An 18740-nucleotide genomic window follows, 5' to 3' on the forward strand; every position below is an offset into this window, starting at 1 on the left:
TTGTACGTAAGGGAGGACAAAATGGTCCCAGAATCTTCTCTTCAAAATATCAATTAGAAGTTATCCAGATTATATTTTCTTTGTTTGCTGATTTTTATTTTTCATGAATTACAAAACGTTAAATAACACGTTATCATGCAATCAAGAAGCTACAGTTTGATTTTAGATTGACGTACATACATTCTTATTTTATCTTATCAATGTATTGTCACTCTCATACTGTATCTACATTCAATGGTGGCGAACAGGCACTTAAAACTCTGAGCTGTACAGATTTATGTACAAGTCGGGGCGAGTGGCGGTGCTACTAAGACGGTGTACTGATCTCTCCCAGCCTCCTCAGCAGTCCATCCAGTGTCTCCATGTTCTGTGATTTCTCCTCTAGCAGCTCATATCGCAGACTGGAGATGTCCTGCTTGATCTCTTTCAGCTCACCTGAACAAAAACAGACACAAAGGCATAAAGCAAAAGTTTTTAGGGACTTTATTTCCAACATGGATATAGCAGTTGAAACAAGTTAAGTTTAGTTTTAGTATCATGTCTCTCGATTTTACCTTCAGTGATCTCGTCACTCTCTCTGTCTGCTTGAGCTTTGATGATGTAACGCTTTATCAGTCGCTTCATGATCTTCTGAAACCAGTGATGGAAAAAGTTCTCAAATTCTTTGAACATGTAAAATGTTTTGATCCATAGGTACTAATTTGCTCGGAACACTTGAGAAATGCTTAAGTTTTGTAAATGTAGTTTACTGCTGGGTAGTTATAGTGTAGCACTGTATCATATTTTATGAGCTTTTCATTTGTTTTATATATAAAACTGCAGAGTAACAAGAAGCTACAGCATAAACATATAGTGAAAATTCAGTTTTTGTCTGAAATCTTGTGAAATACACACACAAATACATACCTGATATCTGGTTGGGCTGGTAGACGCACCAAATCCTGAATTTTTGCCTACTCCGAGCTGGAAGATTAAGCGGAAATTAAGTTCATTGGACAGAATTGTGACATTTCTCAGGTTAAACTCTGTTCAGGTCTGAGGTGGAGCCTGTGGTGCAGCAGTAAAACCACTGGGAGGTGCTCAGGCTCTGCCTTTAAAGATGCACTAAGTGTCGTGGTTTTATGATTACTACTGTACAAGCTGTGAAGGGATGAAAGCTGTGTGTACGTCCATATTGTGTGGTACCTGGTTGAGCTGTGTCTCAGTTTTCTCCTCACTGTGTCCTGCCACGTACTGCAGGAGCAGGGACTTGATGGCCGTAGCCAGTCCCAGCATAGATTTTGGACTGGGAACCAGGTTGAAGGGCACAGGGAGAGTCCTTCCCTCCTCAAAGTAGGAGAACCAGAGTTTGGCCCGAGCAAACTTCCACTCAACATCAGCATCATCCTAAAGGAAAGGGGGAAACAAACAGGTTGAAGAGGAAAGAGAAAAACACACCGCCGGCATCTCCATAGCTGCTTGAGTGTTTGTACGCTAACTATGTACATCTATGTAGCTGGAGCCACCAGCCTGTCAGCTTAGCTTAGCATAAAGACTGGAAACAGCAGCACCTCTAAAGCTCACTAATTAACACATTAATTATATCGTTCTTTTAGTCCGTACAAAAACCAAAGTATAAAAGAGACAACTTGTGGTTTTACAGGGGCTTATGTGCCTGACTATTTCTTGGTCTGAAGCAATGACTTCCTGAGCCAGGCTAGCTGTTTCCCCCTGTTTCCAGTCTTTGCGCTAAGCTAAGCTAAACAGCTGCTGGCTGTAGCTTTATATTTAGCGTACAGACATGAGTGTTATAAATTTTATTATCTAACTCTCAACAAGAAAGTGAATATGCGTATTTCCCAAAATGTCAAACTATTTCTTCACATTTGATCTGCAACACAAACATTTAAAAAAGCATGTACTGCCCTAGTGAATCGAAATTAAAAGCTAGTTCAAGTGTAAGGGTTTTTAATAGATCAAAAATGCTTGTAGGTAGACTTTGTACATAAAATAGAAACCATTTTACATGTGATTCATACTTACAGTACATATACAGTACATGCTACTAGATTGGTGTAATTCCTCATCTTTTGATATCAGTTTTGTTAGATTTTAGATCAGAATGGACTCCTCAGAAGATTGTTTGGTAATTAAATAGTATCTGTTATTGTATGGATTATCGGGAGATGATTTATTTTGTCACCTAAACATTAGGAGAGAGCCACAGAAGTGCCATCCATTCACAAAACATGATGAAACGTGTTCAAGTCAAGTCAAACCTAAATCTTAAATCTTAATGTATTGAACGAGCATCATTTTAGATACTACAGTGACAAATAAACTAGAGTATTACTACTGCTTTAAATGATATTACTCCTCTCCCAGCAAAAACTCATAAGAATATGTACGGAGCCCCGGAAGGATCACAGTTAGGAAAAATATGTATATTGAGGCCACGAAATGCTATTGTGTGGCCGCAAGATACAATTCGTTCCCACATTTTAATAAACTTGTGGCCATGAGATAAGTATGTATAAAGAGAACCGCTTAGAAGGCTTAACCAGTCGATGGGCAAAGACAGATCTCTCTCCATAGCCATGGACAGCTCAGTCCTACACTTTCCAGTGATAGGCCAGAGTTTGTGGGTTTGGGCCCTGAATGGGAGGCTTGGAAAGGTGTTAGTAATAATAATAATAATAATATAAGGCTACTTAATATTCAGAATGATATCATCTGTCCCTTTTCAGCCCTGCGGAGGAAAGTGAACAAAAGCGGTCCGTTAGTAGAATTTTTACAGTCAAAATGTGTCCTTGTTTTGCTGTGGGGCTTAAAGTACGGGAATGACAGAACAGATAACATTAAATATTACACTTTAAGCCCTGACTGCGGCCTTTTCCTCCCGTCATGAAGGCTATGGAGAGAGATCTGTCTTTGCCCATCGACTGGTTAAGCCTTCTAAGCGGTTCTCTCTATACACACTTATCTCATGGCCTCAAGTTTATTAAAACGTGCAAATGAATTGTATCTCGCATTTCCTGGCCTCAATATACATATTTTTTCTAACTGTGATCCTTCTGGGGCTCCGTAATAATATGTGCTGCTTTCTCAGGCCACTGTCCATGTTTGCGAGCTTGTATCTGGAGCAAATGGTGATTCAGTATTTGATGACAAACCTCAATCTCCTGGAAGGAGCTGTTGATCATAGCGATGAGCATGTTGAGCAGCACTATCACCATGGTAACGTTGTAAACCCCATACAACACGTAACCAATGTTCTCGATGAATTTGTGTCCATTATTGATTACGACAGACCTGACCTCAGACAGTCCAAATATAGCCCAGAACAAAGTCTTGAAGCTCTCCTCCAGGCTGGACGGACGCACACACACAGAAATGGAGGAAGATGAGAGGAAAAGTTATTTTTGAATTCAAACAAACCATCAGAACATTAAGGCCATAACCTGTGAAGGAGGCCCAAGTAGACACTGCTTCATTTTAAAGGGTGACAAGCCAGAAAATGTTGGGAAGCACTCTTTTGAAGTATCTTTGTCAGTGTATTTAATTAAAGATGCTCTATTACCCATGATTTGAGTATTGTCTAACGAAGAGCAACTTTTTCCATGTAAGAATTTATTAAAATGTGAATTATGCTTTCCCAACATCCATGTTTTTATTCATGATTGTCTTTAGATTTTCCAAACATACAGCTTGTGAATGCAGCTCTTTTTGGCATCTAATATATAATAATAATAACTGAAAAGATGAGTTAATAATAATAATAATAATAATAATAATAATAATAATAATAATAATAATAATAATAATAATGATAATAATAATAATAATAAATCAAGGCCATGGCTGGATTAACCTTAAAGCTAGATTTTGACACAGGCGCATATTTAAGATGAGGCTTCAATATCAGGAAATAAATTATATGACACACATTGAGTGGGTTACTGTGTTTTAGTAGTGCACGTTTCCAAACAAAGTTACAATTCATCACAGATGCAGGTGTTTACAGTGTGCATGTCTTACGTGGTGAAGGCGTCATTCTGCTTTGCCCCCAGGTAATAAGAGTACAGGTTGAACATGCCGATCATGAATGCCAGAAAGACCAAGATGAAGATGACCATGAACTTGAAGATGTCCTTCACGGTCCTCCCTAAAGATATCTGCAGTGGACCGAAGCTCTCATTGGCTGGGAGGATGTAAGCAATCCGAGAGAAGCTCAGCACCACCGCGACCGCGTACAGGCCCTCTGACACCAGCTGGGGATCTGATGGCAACCAGTAGATACGTGCTACAAAAACAGAGCGTGACTCAGTCAGTAAACTTCAGACTATTCTTTTTTGTACACAACTACTTTTTGAAAGGCAAGTCTTATAAAGAAGGCTGCAGTTATGCTTTTAAGGCAGACTGAAGAGGATGTTTTATTAAATTATATTAGGACACCACATAAGCCATTTCACAGAGTAGGTATGTAACAACACCACTGGATCTCAACTTATTATGACTATAGGGTTATAAAAAAAAAGGGGGAAAAAATGCAAGTATGTTTGGTGGGGGGGTTGGGACATTTCTGTAATCTTTGCTTTTCTTGTAAAATGTTGGGTAGTTTTACCCCTTCTGGCCTCCAATGATTATCAAATCCACATGTGCTCTGTGACAGAGGGGTTACAAGTAGATTGTGTGTATTTGAAAGATGGTCACAAGCCAAAAATGTTGGAAACCACTGAACTAAGCAATTGTTACTCACATTTACTTTAAAAAATATATATTATATATATTATTGAACAAAATTCAGGCAGAGACTACTGGTGTTTGGTGGCCGGCCATCACTGTGCCTGTTAAAGTCCAAACCCAGCACACATCATCTATAGTGGAATATATGCTCCTATACATCCTGCCTTATGCTAACTTACTGCAACAGTTTATACATGAAGTAAATTATGGTATTTAAAGTGTGGCTGTCTGTTAGTCTGTGCGGGTGTGTGAGCGTGCTCACCCAGTGTAAAGTAGTGTATCTCGGGAGGCAGTGTGACATTAATCAGTGTTGTGTAGTGTGTGTGTACATAGGTCTGGGCTAAGTCAGCGTGTCTCAGAGTGGAGAAGCGGCAGCTGAAGGAGGCGAGGAAGATCGCCAGCATCCCAAAGTCCAGAAAGTTCCACGGTTCGACCAGGTACTCCCCCGGCCCTTGACTCCAGATCTCCTTCACCTCAGCCCAGATCATACCTGCAGCGGCACAAGTCAGAGATGTGATACTCAGGATGATATGATGTTTTTAAAGAGGACTTTCCTCCATCGTGATCATCTAATGCTCACCCATGATCCATGAAATAATGAGGATCTCCATCCATGTGAAGGGTGTTGTGGTCATGCGGTAGAGCAGCAGTGGGTCGAGTTGGTGTCCTCCTGGGAGCTGATGGTGGGTCATGTTTGGCAACAGGGTGGTGCCTGCAAAACGGTCAGCAGCATTCAGGATCAGAAGACCCAGAAAAATTGTGAAGGATGAGGCATGGGCCACAAACTTCATGAAGGGGCTACGCATGACTTTCCCCACCTGAACGAGAGAGATGAAACAACAGGAGGATGAGAGAAAACGTCCTGCAGGGAATTTAATGTGAAATTCATGCATCATGTGAGTGACATTTGTGAGCATAAATTACATACTCTGCTGCACGGAGCGAACCAGTAAGCCAGAGCCAGTCCAGGAAGTCCTATAGCCACCGCCAGCACCACCAGCAGTTTCATTGCAGTGGTTTGTTGTCTCAGGCCGGGCAGATTCTCATACCAGATACTCAGCAGCTGCTGCTGGCAGTTAGGATGAGCCACGAACTGAAGGACATAGACATTACAGAGTAGGAAACAGGGATAAAAAGGGTGGTGAGAGGATGAGCGAACAAGACAGCAGCTTCAAGCCAAAATGTTTATAGCTTCTGTGAAGTGTGAACAGTAAATACAGTAAATAGTCTACTGCCTAAGCTATAATTTGATCCTTTCACTATAAGAAGAACAAGCCAAAGAAGCACCGTGTGAAAGAATCATCATGATGCAAACAGTAAGGGATGAAACTAACAATTATTGTCATTATCGATGAATGGCTAATATTTCTGCTTTTGTTTAACCATTTACCAAAATATCATCCCAGAGCCCAAGGTGCTGTCTTTAAAATGCTTGTTTTGTCTGATCAACAGATATTCAATTTGCAATTTTATGAAAAATTTTTTTCCAAAAAAATATCATTAGTTTCTAGACTGTTCTTTGACCTTACAGGCAGCCATTGTTTTCAGTGGATTAAAATGAGAGAAAACCAACGTAAAATTGATAGAAATTTGTCACTTTCATTTGTTAATTTACTACCATCATGTAGTGATGTAGCTGAGAGCTGAAACCCTTTTGAAAATTCTTCGTACTTTCAAGGATGTTGCAACATCAAGACTTTAGTTCAAGAATCTACCAAATACACATTATCCCTTTGACAACATCAGTGCGTTCTTATAGCTTGTCTTCTGGGATGGATTTTCTAACATCATAGTGAAATCACTGCTTTTCGACAGCAGACTCTCACATCTTAAATTTAAAAAAAATAAAAAAGTTATGTAATGATGGAAATATTTACTGTGATTCTTATCCAGTAATCACTTCTCTTCAAATTGATTATTTGTTGACAAGTTTTAATGAAAAGATGTGAAAACAAGTGGCTGACCGGAAGGTTGGAAATCAATCTTAAAACATTATTTCTTATATGACCAAAAACACAGGCTTGTTCTTGCCTCTCATTGCCTGTTTGTGGGTATACTAACCTTTTTGAGTTCGTACTTGATGGCTAATTTGAGCCGTGTGAGGGAGGGGCGACCTGGTAGATCATAGCTGTCTTCAGAGTCAGTTTCTCCGCTCAGTATGGCCTCCACCTCCTCGGTGCTGCGACACAGATCCAGAAGGCCCACCACATAGTCCTTACACTGGCTCGAAAGACAGCAGTACTCGTTCTACAAACACAAAGAGGAAAAATGTGCATCAGTGAACAAAATATTTGAGATGTGTTGCAGGAGATATGATCTAATGCTGGGGTTACTAATGTAGTAATGGAGTTTGTAAGTAGCAGTATGCAATTCTGTGAGGAAAACTATTACAATCACACTTTAACCTTACAAAATCATTTGGAGTAATTTCTATAAACAAACAGCAGCATGCCCAACCCATCTGACAACATCCTACCAGTAACAGGCAATATATAATGTGTTTCTAGGTTTTAAGGGAAATATCATTTTAAGAAGCAGTAGCAAGCCAGTCATGCCAGTCATTTTGGCTCTAGTCACATTTGTTTAAGATAACTATACCAAGATTTCATAATTACATTGACAGTGATATAACACTGACACCAGCTCTGGAAAAGTTTGCAGACCTCAAAACGTATTAAAGTGAGACATATAATTGCCGATATACCAAGAAAAGTGGGCAACGTGATTCATTTGTGTAAGCAGTGCATTTGGATTGTGACATATTTATTGTACAGTACCCGTGTATACTGTCCTACTGTAAGCCTAGTAATAATTATAGTTTTTGTATGTGTGTGTCAAACCAACTCGGCTGTTTCTGCTTCCTCTCTTAAGGCTCATAAAATGTTCTTGTGTTTACTGGCAGCGTTTACTGGCAGGTGGTTGGCAGCAACATGGCAAGTAGTCTTTTAGTGTACTTGGCGATGAGCTGGGGTTCAGGGCACGTGTACAGTAGCACTAACAGGATGTGCAGTGATTACATAAACTGAGTATGCAAGGCAGACACATCTTGCTGTTCTCGGTGGTGATTCTGTAGGATCTTTAATAACATTTGTACCTTAAATTCTTTCTCAATATTAGCCAGCATGGCCAGTTCGTTGCTGAGCTCCAGGGCTGCCAGCACCGGGTCCTCATTGGACAGGGAGAGGTAAGCAGGACTGGCGAGTCCTCTGTAGGCATTGATCCTTGATCGCGAGTGGCTGAAGGAGTCATACTGCTGCTGGTAGTTACAGGAATCGCAGCCGCAGAAGTAATCATGAGGAGGATCGATACGAGCCCCTTTACTCAACAGGGTGTGAACTATCTCATATTCCTGGCAGTGCGCTGCAAGGATCACTGGAGTAACATCATGAGAGAACCTGTGGGAATGTACACACACAAACATAAAGTAAACATTTACAAAACAACAAATGATCAATTAAAGGCATTGACATAAGACTTTTTTTTCATAGTCCTCTGGTCTACATAAACACCATCAGGGTTTTATAGTTTTGAGTAACCACCGCTCGCTCCCTTCCTCTAACTGTCAGGAACAACGGTTTCCACATTTGTAACTGTAGCATTACGGTTAGTAATTCTACATAGATGAGGGATTTTAGTAAGGTGGAGGTGAGTAAAAAGATGTTGAATTGAAGAAATGCTCAGGAGGAAGAAGTCTGTGCAAAAAGGGAGGTTTTAGTAATCAAAAATTACAATGAAACCAAGGAGAAAACAACAGTCCCAAGTAAAATTAACAAGAAACAAATAAGCTTTTAAAAAAACAAAAAAAAATACTGTAATAACACAGCCTCACATCAAGCTGCTACCAACAACCACTCTACCACCTTCAAAGTGGCTTTTTATACCCCTGCTGGCCCCGCCCCCATTTTGGACTAAACCACTGCATGGGGGTTGGGTAAACCAGAGAGGGAAATACCCCACTGAAACCTGGGCTGGTTCAGCCCAGACAAGACATAACAAACGTTTATTTAAACGGAAATGACACAAGCGCACTGCCTTTTTAATACGGCTGTGTTTATATACACGTCGCTGCTGATTGGGCAACACCTCTGACACACCCATCAAACGAGAAAAAACGTACCTCAAAGCCTGTTGCACACCCTTTCCACCCAAGGAAACATGCGTTCAACCCAGAAACCAGAGCAAAACGGTGCGCACTGTTTTCCGATTCAACGTGCCCCTGATCCCCACAGGAACATAGCAAACATTCGAATGCCAATAATATTTCAAGGTGAGCAACTATTAATAAATTCTTCCTCCCAGGATGATTTTATACTCCACCACCCTTAACTAGCCAACAGTCTCCACTACTGGGCCCTCCCCTTCTTCTTCAGCCCAGATTGCCAATGACTACAATGATACTAGTAGAAAATCACAATTATAAAACACCACCAAGGTTAATACACACTGCACAGACAAGCACATAAACCTGGTTAAGAAGGCTAAAATTAGAAATGAAACCAACTAATCGATGTGCCTAACTAGACACAGGTGGCCTGACTAAGCCTGATAATACAGTAGTGATTGCTGTAGGTAATGTAGGGAATCTGGGCATGTGAAAAGGTATAGAGGGAACATTTTCACAGTAACAAAGTGGTCTAATAAAAAGTTCAGGTAAATGTGGACATCATGGACAACAACTTTCCTCATCTCTTGACTTTTTCCTCCAGAAGAGGAATAGAATAGCAGCGTCCACAAATAGAGCACAGCATTAGCTGATGCATAAGCTATTTAGCATCAGCTGTTTTTATTCATGCTTTATCACTAACTCATTCACCAGCTGACTAATAATGTGCAATCATATACTGTACATATCCTTACTACAATGCTGTTTGCTACCACAGGTCCCTCCACCACTTCAACTTCCTCTTTACGTGTTTGGTATTGTTGACTTTATTAAGATCGAATATACTTCTATGTGTTTGTAAGAGGTGACGTTTGACATTCTGGGAAATGTACTAAACTGCTTTCTTGTTGAGAGATTGATACCACCACTGATATCACCACTACCAGCGGTAACTTAGCTTAGCACAAAAACTGGAAACAGGGAAAAAGCTAGCCTGGCTCTGCCCAAAGATAACAAAATCTGCCTATTAGCACCGCTAAAGCTCACAAATTAGTACGTTATATCACGTTAGTTTAATCTGTACAAAAACCGAAGTGTAAAAACGACAATTCACCATTTTACAGGTGGTTATGTGCCAAACAATTTCTTGGTCAGGACCTGTTGCCAGGCAACCAGCAAAGACTTCAGGAAGTTACTGGGAGTCTCTGACTCTGAACTTCAGTCCAGAGTCTGTCGCATGTAGCAAACAGCCTTTTATACAGGCCCCACATGTCAGGGGATTTAGATATTTATTGCATCAGTGCTGCTGTTACACTGTTGTCCAAGGGCACAACATTTTTAGCGATGCCTCTGCCTTTTAACTGTCTTACCTCATCCCGTCCTCATCATAAGCGTAGAAGTCATCCAACATGTCTGCTTGAGCAGGGCTCGCTGTCAGACGATGGGCATCTCTAAACGCCTGGTGACACAACAGGGCCTCTGTGATACGAACATAACCTTTACCTACAACACACACACACACACACACACACACAGACACAAACACAGAGCAAAGCTGTTGGTTTGGTACCTGGTTCCTGTGACAGCCTTACCTCAGTGCGGTTGCTAACTTTGTGGAACATGGATCACCTGTGAAAATTTCCCAGTAGTCTTTTAAGATATTTAGTTGCATATATTTTTTGTGATGGGTCTACATACACATAAAATAAGTAACAACCTCAAAGCTTTGGCTTTCCAAAAAGTAGTGCCTTAATCCAAACTCACTCAACAGCAAACTCACCAAACTCATGTTGCTCACCACCGACTTACAGCCAAATAAATTGGAGGCTTATGTTACTAACAATGAACCCTGAGTGGATTAACAGTAAAACAAGACATAAAATGTTCATTTCTGTGCTGTTTCAACTAGGAACTGTGTTTTTACAACTGACAAATCTGATAAATTTTATCTGTAGATGTTGTGTATGTAGCTTGTTAGCTATCTAACCTGTATCTGATCAGCTAGCACTGTCTTTTTGTTAACACAGTTCAAAGTAAGGTCTTGTCATTGAAATTTTAGTGTAAAGAAAACTGTACAACTGAAGACTTGCTTCTGAAGAAGAAAGGTGAGCATCTTTGTACTAATGTGATTTTTGCTTTGCGGGTCCGGGGGCTGGTTTTTAAGATCTTGTTTGTATTGGATTTATTCAACATCATACAAATGGTATTAAAACTAGCCTTCATTAGAAGCTAGCAGTAGTAATGGTCTAGTATGTGGTAGTTTTGCTAAATTAGCATGTTGGCTATTTAACTAGCTGACAAAGCTTAAGTCCAGTATTTTGTACAGGTTACATAAATGAACTCTATTAAACTACATTGTGGCCAAAATAAGGACAGTTTACTGTGTCACAGTACCATAAATTTCACAAAGCTCACATTATCAGGCTATTCACTTTCATTGGACTACTATATAGGCAAGCATGTGTGTGCATTTTATTTTTGATTAACGCTAACTCCCATGATGCTCTAGGTTGATACTGTATGTTATGCAGCGACAAAGTCTCTGTAGGCTTTATGAGATTTGGTGGAAGAGCCCATTAAAGGACACACTGAATTAAAACTGTAAAGCATGATGTGCAATTCGAAAGTTTTGACCCCTGCAGAGCACTGCATTTTCAGCTTTCTGCCATGTGTTATCAACCCTTTAAATATATTTTGCGCTCGTGTCTATACACACATCCTCAAATGCACACATCTTACTGATGGCTAACAGGAGGGCATCACCCACTCTGGCCAAATCCGCCCTCCCCAACAGCAGCTCCGTCACCTCCAGATGTTCGTTGGCTACAGCCAGCTGCAATGCATTCTGGCCCATGTAGTCCACAGCATTGACATTCAACTCTGGCACATGGAGCAGCATACGCCGCACCTCTGGTATGTTGCCGTACTCAGCTGCCTCCAGGAAACGCTGCTCAACCTCTGACAGGCTGATTGAAGGAGCAGAGAACATGTAGGCAGGACCACGAACAGCCTGGCGTCGTTTAACAGCACTGAGACGAGCCATGAGCTGTTTCTCAGAGTTGCTGTGGCTGCCAGAGAGTCAGAGGACATAAACACACAGTTTATAATGTCCACATGGTAATTTATATAGGCCTACACATACATAAAGCCTTTTGGAAACCACACTTAAGTTACTTGTTCCAGGGTTCATCTCAATTTCACGTTCTACAACTAAAATATCAGCTTATTGGCTTAAGATGCTATTAATAGGATTTAATCATTCATTCTACTTATGCGGTAGTAATACGCGAACAAATACAGCTTTCACCTCTCTTAAAAGCATCCCAAGTGATCTGCTGCAAACTTTCATTTGGTAGAGGTTGGGAATTTTTAATACCTGACAAGAAAACCCTCTGAAAAGACCAATTAGGTGAAATACTGAATACTCTGATTTCTGACAGAAAGAGAATACAAATTATTTGACTACATGCAGTAAATATATAACTACACAGAGTGCCACTGCACATCATTAGTCAAAATCAAACGAGGACTTTTGATAGTTGTTGTACTAGAATTAGATACTAATTTCCCAGTTTAGATTTTAAACATTACTATAATGAACCATGTTTGGATAAAAATCTAAAAATAGACACCAAGTGAGATAAAGTATACAAGCCAGAGTTTAAAAAGGAAATGTGCTGTCAACCCTGATTTCACATAGATGCACAAAAACTACAAAAACTAAATTAAATTCTACTGGGCTGTAATTTTTGGTAGGACACTGGAGAGGGACCACAACTCGTACTCTTCTAGTAATCCTAATGACAATATGCTGATGGACCATTTATTGATTGACTGAAACTATAATCTCTTTTTCCAGATAACTGCACCATTGGAAAGTAAAGTAAAAGCTGTAAAACCACACAGTAAACATGCTGTATGAGATATTCCATGAAGAATTTGACTTTTTAAGAATACTGTGTAACATCACAAACATTAAAAATGACCTCCATCAACTTGTTTTTCACAGACCTAGTAGTTGTCGACCATGTATGGTGAAAAAAAACAATTTCAAAATGACTAAACGCCATCTCAATTAAAGCGATAAGTAGATACAGACATGTTGAGATTACTGTAGCTTTAACTAGATTAATTGGAACTCTTACTTCATTGCCTTATCTTCCGTCCTTATCAGTATAACAACATCCTGTGTTATTCTTAATATTCTCTAACAACCACAGTACTTACATGATAATCAAACATGCTTTGTTAAAAAAGGAAAAAATACAAAATGTTATCCATAATTATTCTTACAAAACCTGCAGAAGATGAACACAAAAACACACCTGCCCACTACATGCACATCTGGCTGTGTAGGGGATGTAAATGAACGACTTACCCGAGACATCGTCCAGGGCAACAGTTCTCCTCTCCAAAATCATCGTACATCAGCAGGTTATCACGGCTCCGAGCCCTGGGGCTGTCAGTGGAACCCGCAGGTTGGCTGTTATAATGAACCGCCGGCGGTCTGTGGTTCATCCCGGAGGTGATCAGCAATAGAGGGTCTGCTCCTGGTTCATATGAACGAACAATCAAGTGCCTGTGGTATGACTTTCTCTCCCTTTCTCTGTCTCCCTCCCCTCCTGTTTTTTCTGTTTCCTTGAGAAAGAATGCATCCTTCTGGGTCCTACCACACTTTTATTTACAAGACTCATTGAACTTTACAGATGTGGAGGGCAGCTCAGTGTTATGACTGAACACACTGAGGGTTACTGGTGATATATGGCCATTTTTGTCTTAGTTGTTTCAGCTGAATCTACAGACTCTTATTCTGAAATTACTCTCTCCATTAGTTTTAGGAATACAGGCTAATTTGCAAACATTAAGAAGATAAACAAAAGCAGAATATTCTTCTTGTGCTTTGCCAACAGTTTTAATGCTCAGGCTGTAAAATGCTATTTTAAACCACAGTGTTTAGAGTACATGTTTTTTCTGTGTGTGTGTATGTGTGTGTGTGAGAGTACATGCGTGCAGGAGTAACTGATGGCTGATGAACAGCAGATGAGATTCCTCAGGGTTTAAATTCCCAGAAGACTTTGCTTCCTGTGTGCTCCCACTCTCCACTGATCCCTGTCCAGTGTGGGAAAAATGACTTCCCACTCCACACGCACACACACATATATATGTATACATACATGTGTGTGTGTGTGTTTATGCATGTCTGTGATTTTAAGCATGCAACCTAATATTTCCTCACCAGCAGGTCAAAGGTGAGTCACAGCACCGAGTGTTTCTCTCTTACATTGACATGAGCACACATACATGCACACACACACACACACACACACACACACTTGAATGCATCATTTTTAGCTTTATTTCTGATGTGCGTGTTCTTATTCATTGTCCTCAAAGATTTTGTTACCTATCCCTCTTTGTTTTCAAGCTGAACTTCACATAAAACATCCCATTACATCACACAGACAATGTCAACATTCAAAAATCTGATAAAGCAGAGTCTCTGATGTGCGATTGTAGCAGTGAAAATTGCCTTTTAAGGCCCTTATTGCTGAAGATTAGTCACTTTGGACGTTTCATGACGTAACAGCGGCACATTTTATGGGGAGGATGGCAGGGTGAAAACTCGGACAAATGTCACCAGCGTGAGTTTTTGTTAAGACTTCCTCCTCAGAACAGAACAGGGACGAGATCTGGATGTAAACACTGTCAGCTCAAACATACACACTCTTATTGGAGGAAACTGAGTGGACAAGCACCTGGATAGTCCTTTTCTGTTTCTGTTTGATTCATTAACCCCGGCAATATACACATACCGGACCACACAAAGAGCCAGAGCGCCTACAGTGTTATCACCAGAATCAGTGGAACTAAAACACACACACACACACACACACACACACACACACACACACACACACACACACACACACACACACACACTAATCTGTGTGTGCTGCTGTGCAGAAATAAGCAGAAATAAGGAGATGGGGGATTGGAGAGGAAAATGTGGGTGCCACAAATGAGTATCCTGGTTTCAAGTACTGCACTTAAGTACAGTTTTAAGGTACTTGTACTTTACTTGAATATTTCCATTTTCTTCTACTTTATACTTTGTAAAAGTAAACTAGTATGAAGCATTAAGGTTTATCATTTATTTGTTTCTGTTACTCTGTATGCCTTGTAATTGTATTGACCCAAGTACAACGATTGCCACATCATGCACATGCAGGATGTGCAGTACATCCCTGAGAAGCGTCTTTGTAACTAGCTTGTGATAAAATCATGGCCTCTTGTGTTTACCATGAAGGGTAAAATAGATGTGGAATTATGACTTAGATAAAATCTGTTAGTTCCCTATGGGATAATTGTCTCATATGAGCAGCTGAAGGCCAATTACTTCAACTCTTCTGTGTTTTGTGCTCATTATGTGTTCAGTGTTCCACTACACTACATTTCAGTGAGAAATATTGTACTTTTTACTTCACTGAATTTTTTTCTGGCAGCTGTAGATACTGGTTACTTTGCATATTTTGCTGATTATTTTCATACAAAACATATACTGCTTTTAAAACAAGATGCACTGTTCAGTGAAAAAAAAAAGTTTCATATTATTAGAAAAAGTAAATAAGATCTAGTTGGAATATTTCAACTAATGTCAAAATGTTTTAATATCATTCTTGTGCCAGGACCTGCTGTATTTTGTCTTGGGCCCTACAACAGATATTCCATCAACTCAGGTGTGTTAATTGATAATTAATGTCACCTCCTCCACTTGTTAGAGATTATGGCCCACTTCAGTGTCCACCCTTACTCACTGACTCTGACTTTGACGAAGTCCGCAGGGGTTCAGGGTTGTCCCACTGTGAATTTGGCTCTCCTTTTTTCTCTCGTTTGTCTGATGATGAGATGATCGTGACTTACAAATATATTGATTTGGTCCAACTTATTTAACAGGGTGTGAAGTACAAATAGTCCAGTTCATTAAACCACATACAGTCTGAAATATCAGCCTTGCACTTTAGTGTCCACACTAATGTCTCTGTCCGGGTGACGTGACGTGACATGATTTCATAAAGTGCTGTCCCACTCCTCCAGTCATCCAATAGTTGAAATTGAAATTTATCCCCAACAATTTGGGATAAAAGAAAACAAACAATACAGTAGAAAACAATGCAACAGAGCAGAAAGATTTTTATCTTCAGACCAAAGAGATGTAAGCTGAAGCTACAACATTGTGACTACCTAACTGAAGTACAGTAATTTCTTACATTAGGATTAGCAAATCCTTTCTTTTAAGAAGCTGGAACCATGAAATGTTTAGTATTTTTACATGAAAAATAACAATACAATTTCATTTCATTTCAGTTCTAATTGTATATACTGTTAATCTATAACAAAGCATCATATTTTATAAATTCTTCAAATGATTTGTGTGTAAAATCTTAATTTGAGTAATTTGGCTCTGGGTTATTTTATGAGGGCTGTGATTTGTCAAATTTATAAACATGTTTTTTATTGACCTTCTTTTTGGAGAAATATTGCAGGGATTGGATAATTGGACAAAATTGCCAGATGTCACACATAGCAGGGACTGGTTGGATTTGTGTTAAAGTAATAATTGATAATGATAATTCCCATTTATTACAACTTGGGTCTGATTTTTGTAGATTTGTCCACAGTTTCTATTGTTAAATTGCAATGTCAAAAATTCCTGCAGGGATTGTAATGCTGGGAGCTGCTGCAGACGAAATAAGATGCACACACACATATATTCACGTACAGTAGCCTATATGTAGATCTCAACTAACACACTACGTTGAGAGAGATTCACAGCACTGTCTACTGGAATGGGTTGGTAGTTCATTCGACTAGGAGCATTACTTTCACCTGCTGCTGTCAGTCATGCTGTAAGACTCAGATTTACTTGAGATGCATTCAAAGTTGTGCCTACACTTCAAGAGAAAGAGTTGGTTCATCCTTGTCTTACATATTTCTGACATAGGCCCCCTCGTCCAAGGCACAAGTCAGCACAGGCTTGACCACCTGTCCTTATCTTTCTGACAGGAGCACAATATTTTGCCAGAGCATATTTACTGTCATTGTTTTTAGGAATATATGCTGCTTACATTTACCAGCTGCTCCTAAAACTCTCAGCTGGGGTTTCTCCTGCTTTGATAAAGGCGATGGCCTTCCCTCTCTGCAGAGGCCTCTGGTTCAGATGAGATCTCAGGGGATACCGCCTTTGTCATCGGAATGTGGTGGCATCAAAATAATCACCTCCCCAGGGTTTTCAGCTGGGTAACATGGTGCCACAACCCCATCCCGTCAAAAGAGACTGGGTGGGTTCTGCAGATTAATTGAATCTTAAATTTGGTATGTTAAAGTGTGGGCTGCTAACTTCTAGATATCTCATCCTCAGGATAGACACAATTACATAATATTACCTATATAACATTTTTCGGAACCATTTTCTAATGAGCCACCCTTTATTAATGTTTTATAAGCTGCCTGCATTTACCGGGACAGCTCTTTAAATGTTAGTTACATTATATACAAAACAGTATGTTAGCACTAGAATAATCAACGATCACAGCAAGCGCAGCATAGGACAGCACGGCACAGTCTGGTTGGGAGACAGGAAAGAGGAGGAGCAAAACCGGCATTGGTTGGTGCCATTTTAAAGTAGGGGCCATCAGTCTCTAGTCCAATTGGCAGCCACCACCTGCAACCATAGACTGTATAAAAGAAGTGGACGTAGTCACCGTGACGTCACCCATTGGTTTTTGGACTACCGTTTGGAAGCCTCGAGATTAGCATTTTGGCCATCGCCATCTTGGTTTTTTGTTTTTTTTTTGTTTTTTTTTGCAACCAGTGACCAGAAGTGACATATTTGGAGCTGGGGAGCATAGCGAAATTATCAGCTAGCGCTAGCTAGGTTAGCAAGGTGCATCCATAATTCACGTTCACTGTGATATTAATTGGTATGCTAATGTTGGCTAGCAAAAAACAGACTTAAAACAAAATGAACTTACCAGGGAAAAAATGAAAACCTGACTCCTTAGAGTGGCTTTGAGTCAGTCTATGCTTTTAGTACAACCGAAGGCTGAACAAGACATTTTTAGGCGACCAAAATTTTACAATTAACTTTCATGAACTGAAAACACACTGTGAAAGGTGTTAGTTCTTAGACGAAAACACCAACAGCACCCAAAAACAAGTTCACGGCAGTGGATACTCATCACCCCTATCCTGATTGACAGGTCGCTGTGGTAGTGACTTGTCAATCACAAGGTAGCCCCACCCTAAAGCATACCCTGCTTTATCGTCTATTTTACTCTAAATGTGACCATAATTTACAAAATGAACATCATGCTGTATTGAAGACGACTTGAAACTAGAGATTGAGACCATAAACTCATTAGGAAAGTGTTTTCTGAGTAATAAATCACGTGAGAAGTAGAGTCATTTTCTCATTGACTTCTATACAATCTGACTTCTTTTTGCAACCAGTGGAGTCGCCCCATGCTGGACATTAGAAAGACTGCAAGTTTAAGTCACTAACGCATTTGCTTCACTTTTCCATGTCCCGGAGGTTGCCGCCTGCCTGCAACTCAACACACTGGGAAAAACACAGCAGCGTGAACAGCACCACCCTCAGGCAGGGAGGAAAAACAGTACCGAAAATACACAGTAGCTCAAATACAAATGACTCAGGGTCACTAATGGTTTTATTAAGGGTTAATAAATCATTCACCTGTGACTTATAAAACACATCTTGGCAACCTAAAACTTACTCTTATTAATGGCGTATACCTGATCAATAAAGCATTTAGTTATTAAACCTTAATAAAGCCATTGGTTACAACTTACAATCATTTTATAAAGAGCGCCTTTAAACAAAATGGTAACCAAT

The 18740-nt window shown here is 39.9% G+C and overlaps 1 protein-coding gene across 3 annotated transcripts; it reads right to left on the bottom strand.

The window, feature by feature from the left end:
• Positions 1-69: 69 nt before the first annotated feature.
• Positions 70-13562, bottom strand: trpc6a (transient receptor potential cation channel, subfamily C, member 6a). Of its 3 annotated transcripts, none has more exons than XM_044223356.1 (14): positions 13206-13562; positions 11567-11895; positions 10198-10330; positions 7820-8120; positions 6787-6972; positions 5654-5818; positions 5306-5543; positions 4988-5215; positions 4018-4282; positions 3153-3348; positions 1186-1386; positions 907-963; positions 555-627; positions 70-435 (listed from the first exon to the last, which is right to left on the bottom strand). In XM_044223356.1, exons 1-14 carry the CDS (start codon positions 13343-13345, stop codon positions 308-310), a joined length of 2640 nt encoding a protein of 879 aa, XP_044079291.1. In that variant the 5' UTR covers positions 13346-13562; the 3' UTR covers positions 70-307. The 3 variants fall into 3 exon arrangements, with proteins under 3 accessions (XP_044079291.1, XP_044079290.1, XP_044079292.1); XM_044223355.1 differs by having other exon boundaries at positions 555-630; positions 13206-13558; XM_044223357.1 differs by lacking the exons at positions 10198-10330; positions 11567-11895 and having other exon boundaries at positions 555-630; positions 13206-13553.
• Between the last annotated feature and the right edge of the window lie 5178 nt (positions 13563-18740).

The sequence above is a fragment of the Siniperca chuatsi genome, linkage group LG14 (genome assembly GCF_020085105.1).
Source record: "Siniperca chuatsi isolate FFG_IHB_CAS linkage group LG14, ASM2008510v1, whole genome shotgun sequence".
Lineage (NCBI taxonomy): Eukaryota > Metazoa > Chordata > Actinopteri > Centrarchiformes > Sinipercidae > Siniperca > Siniperca chuatsi.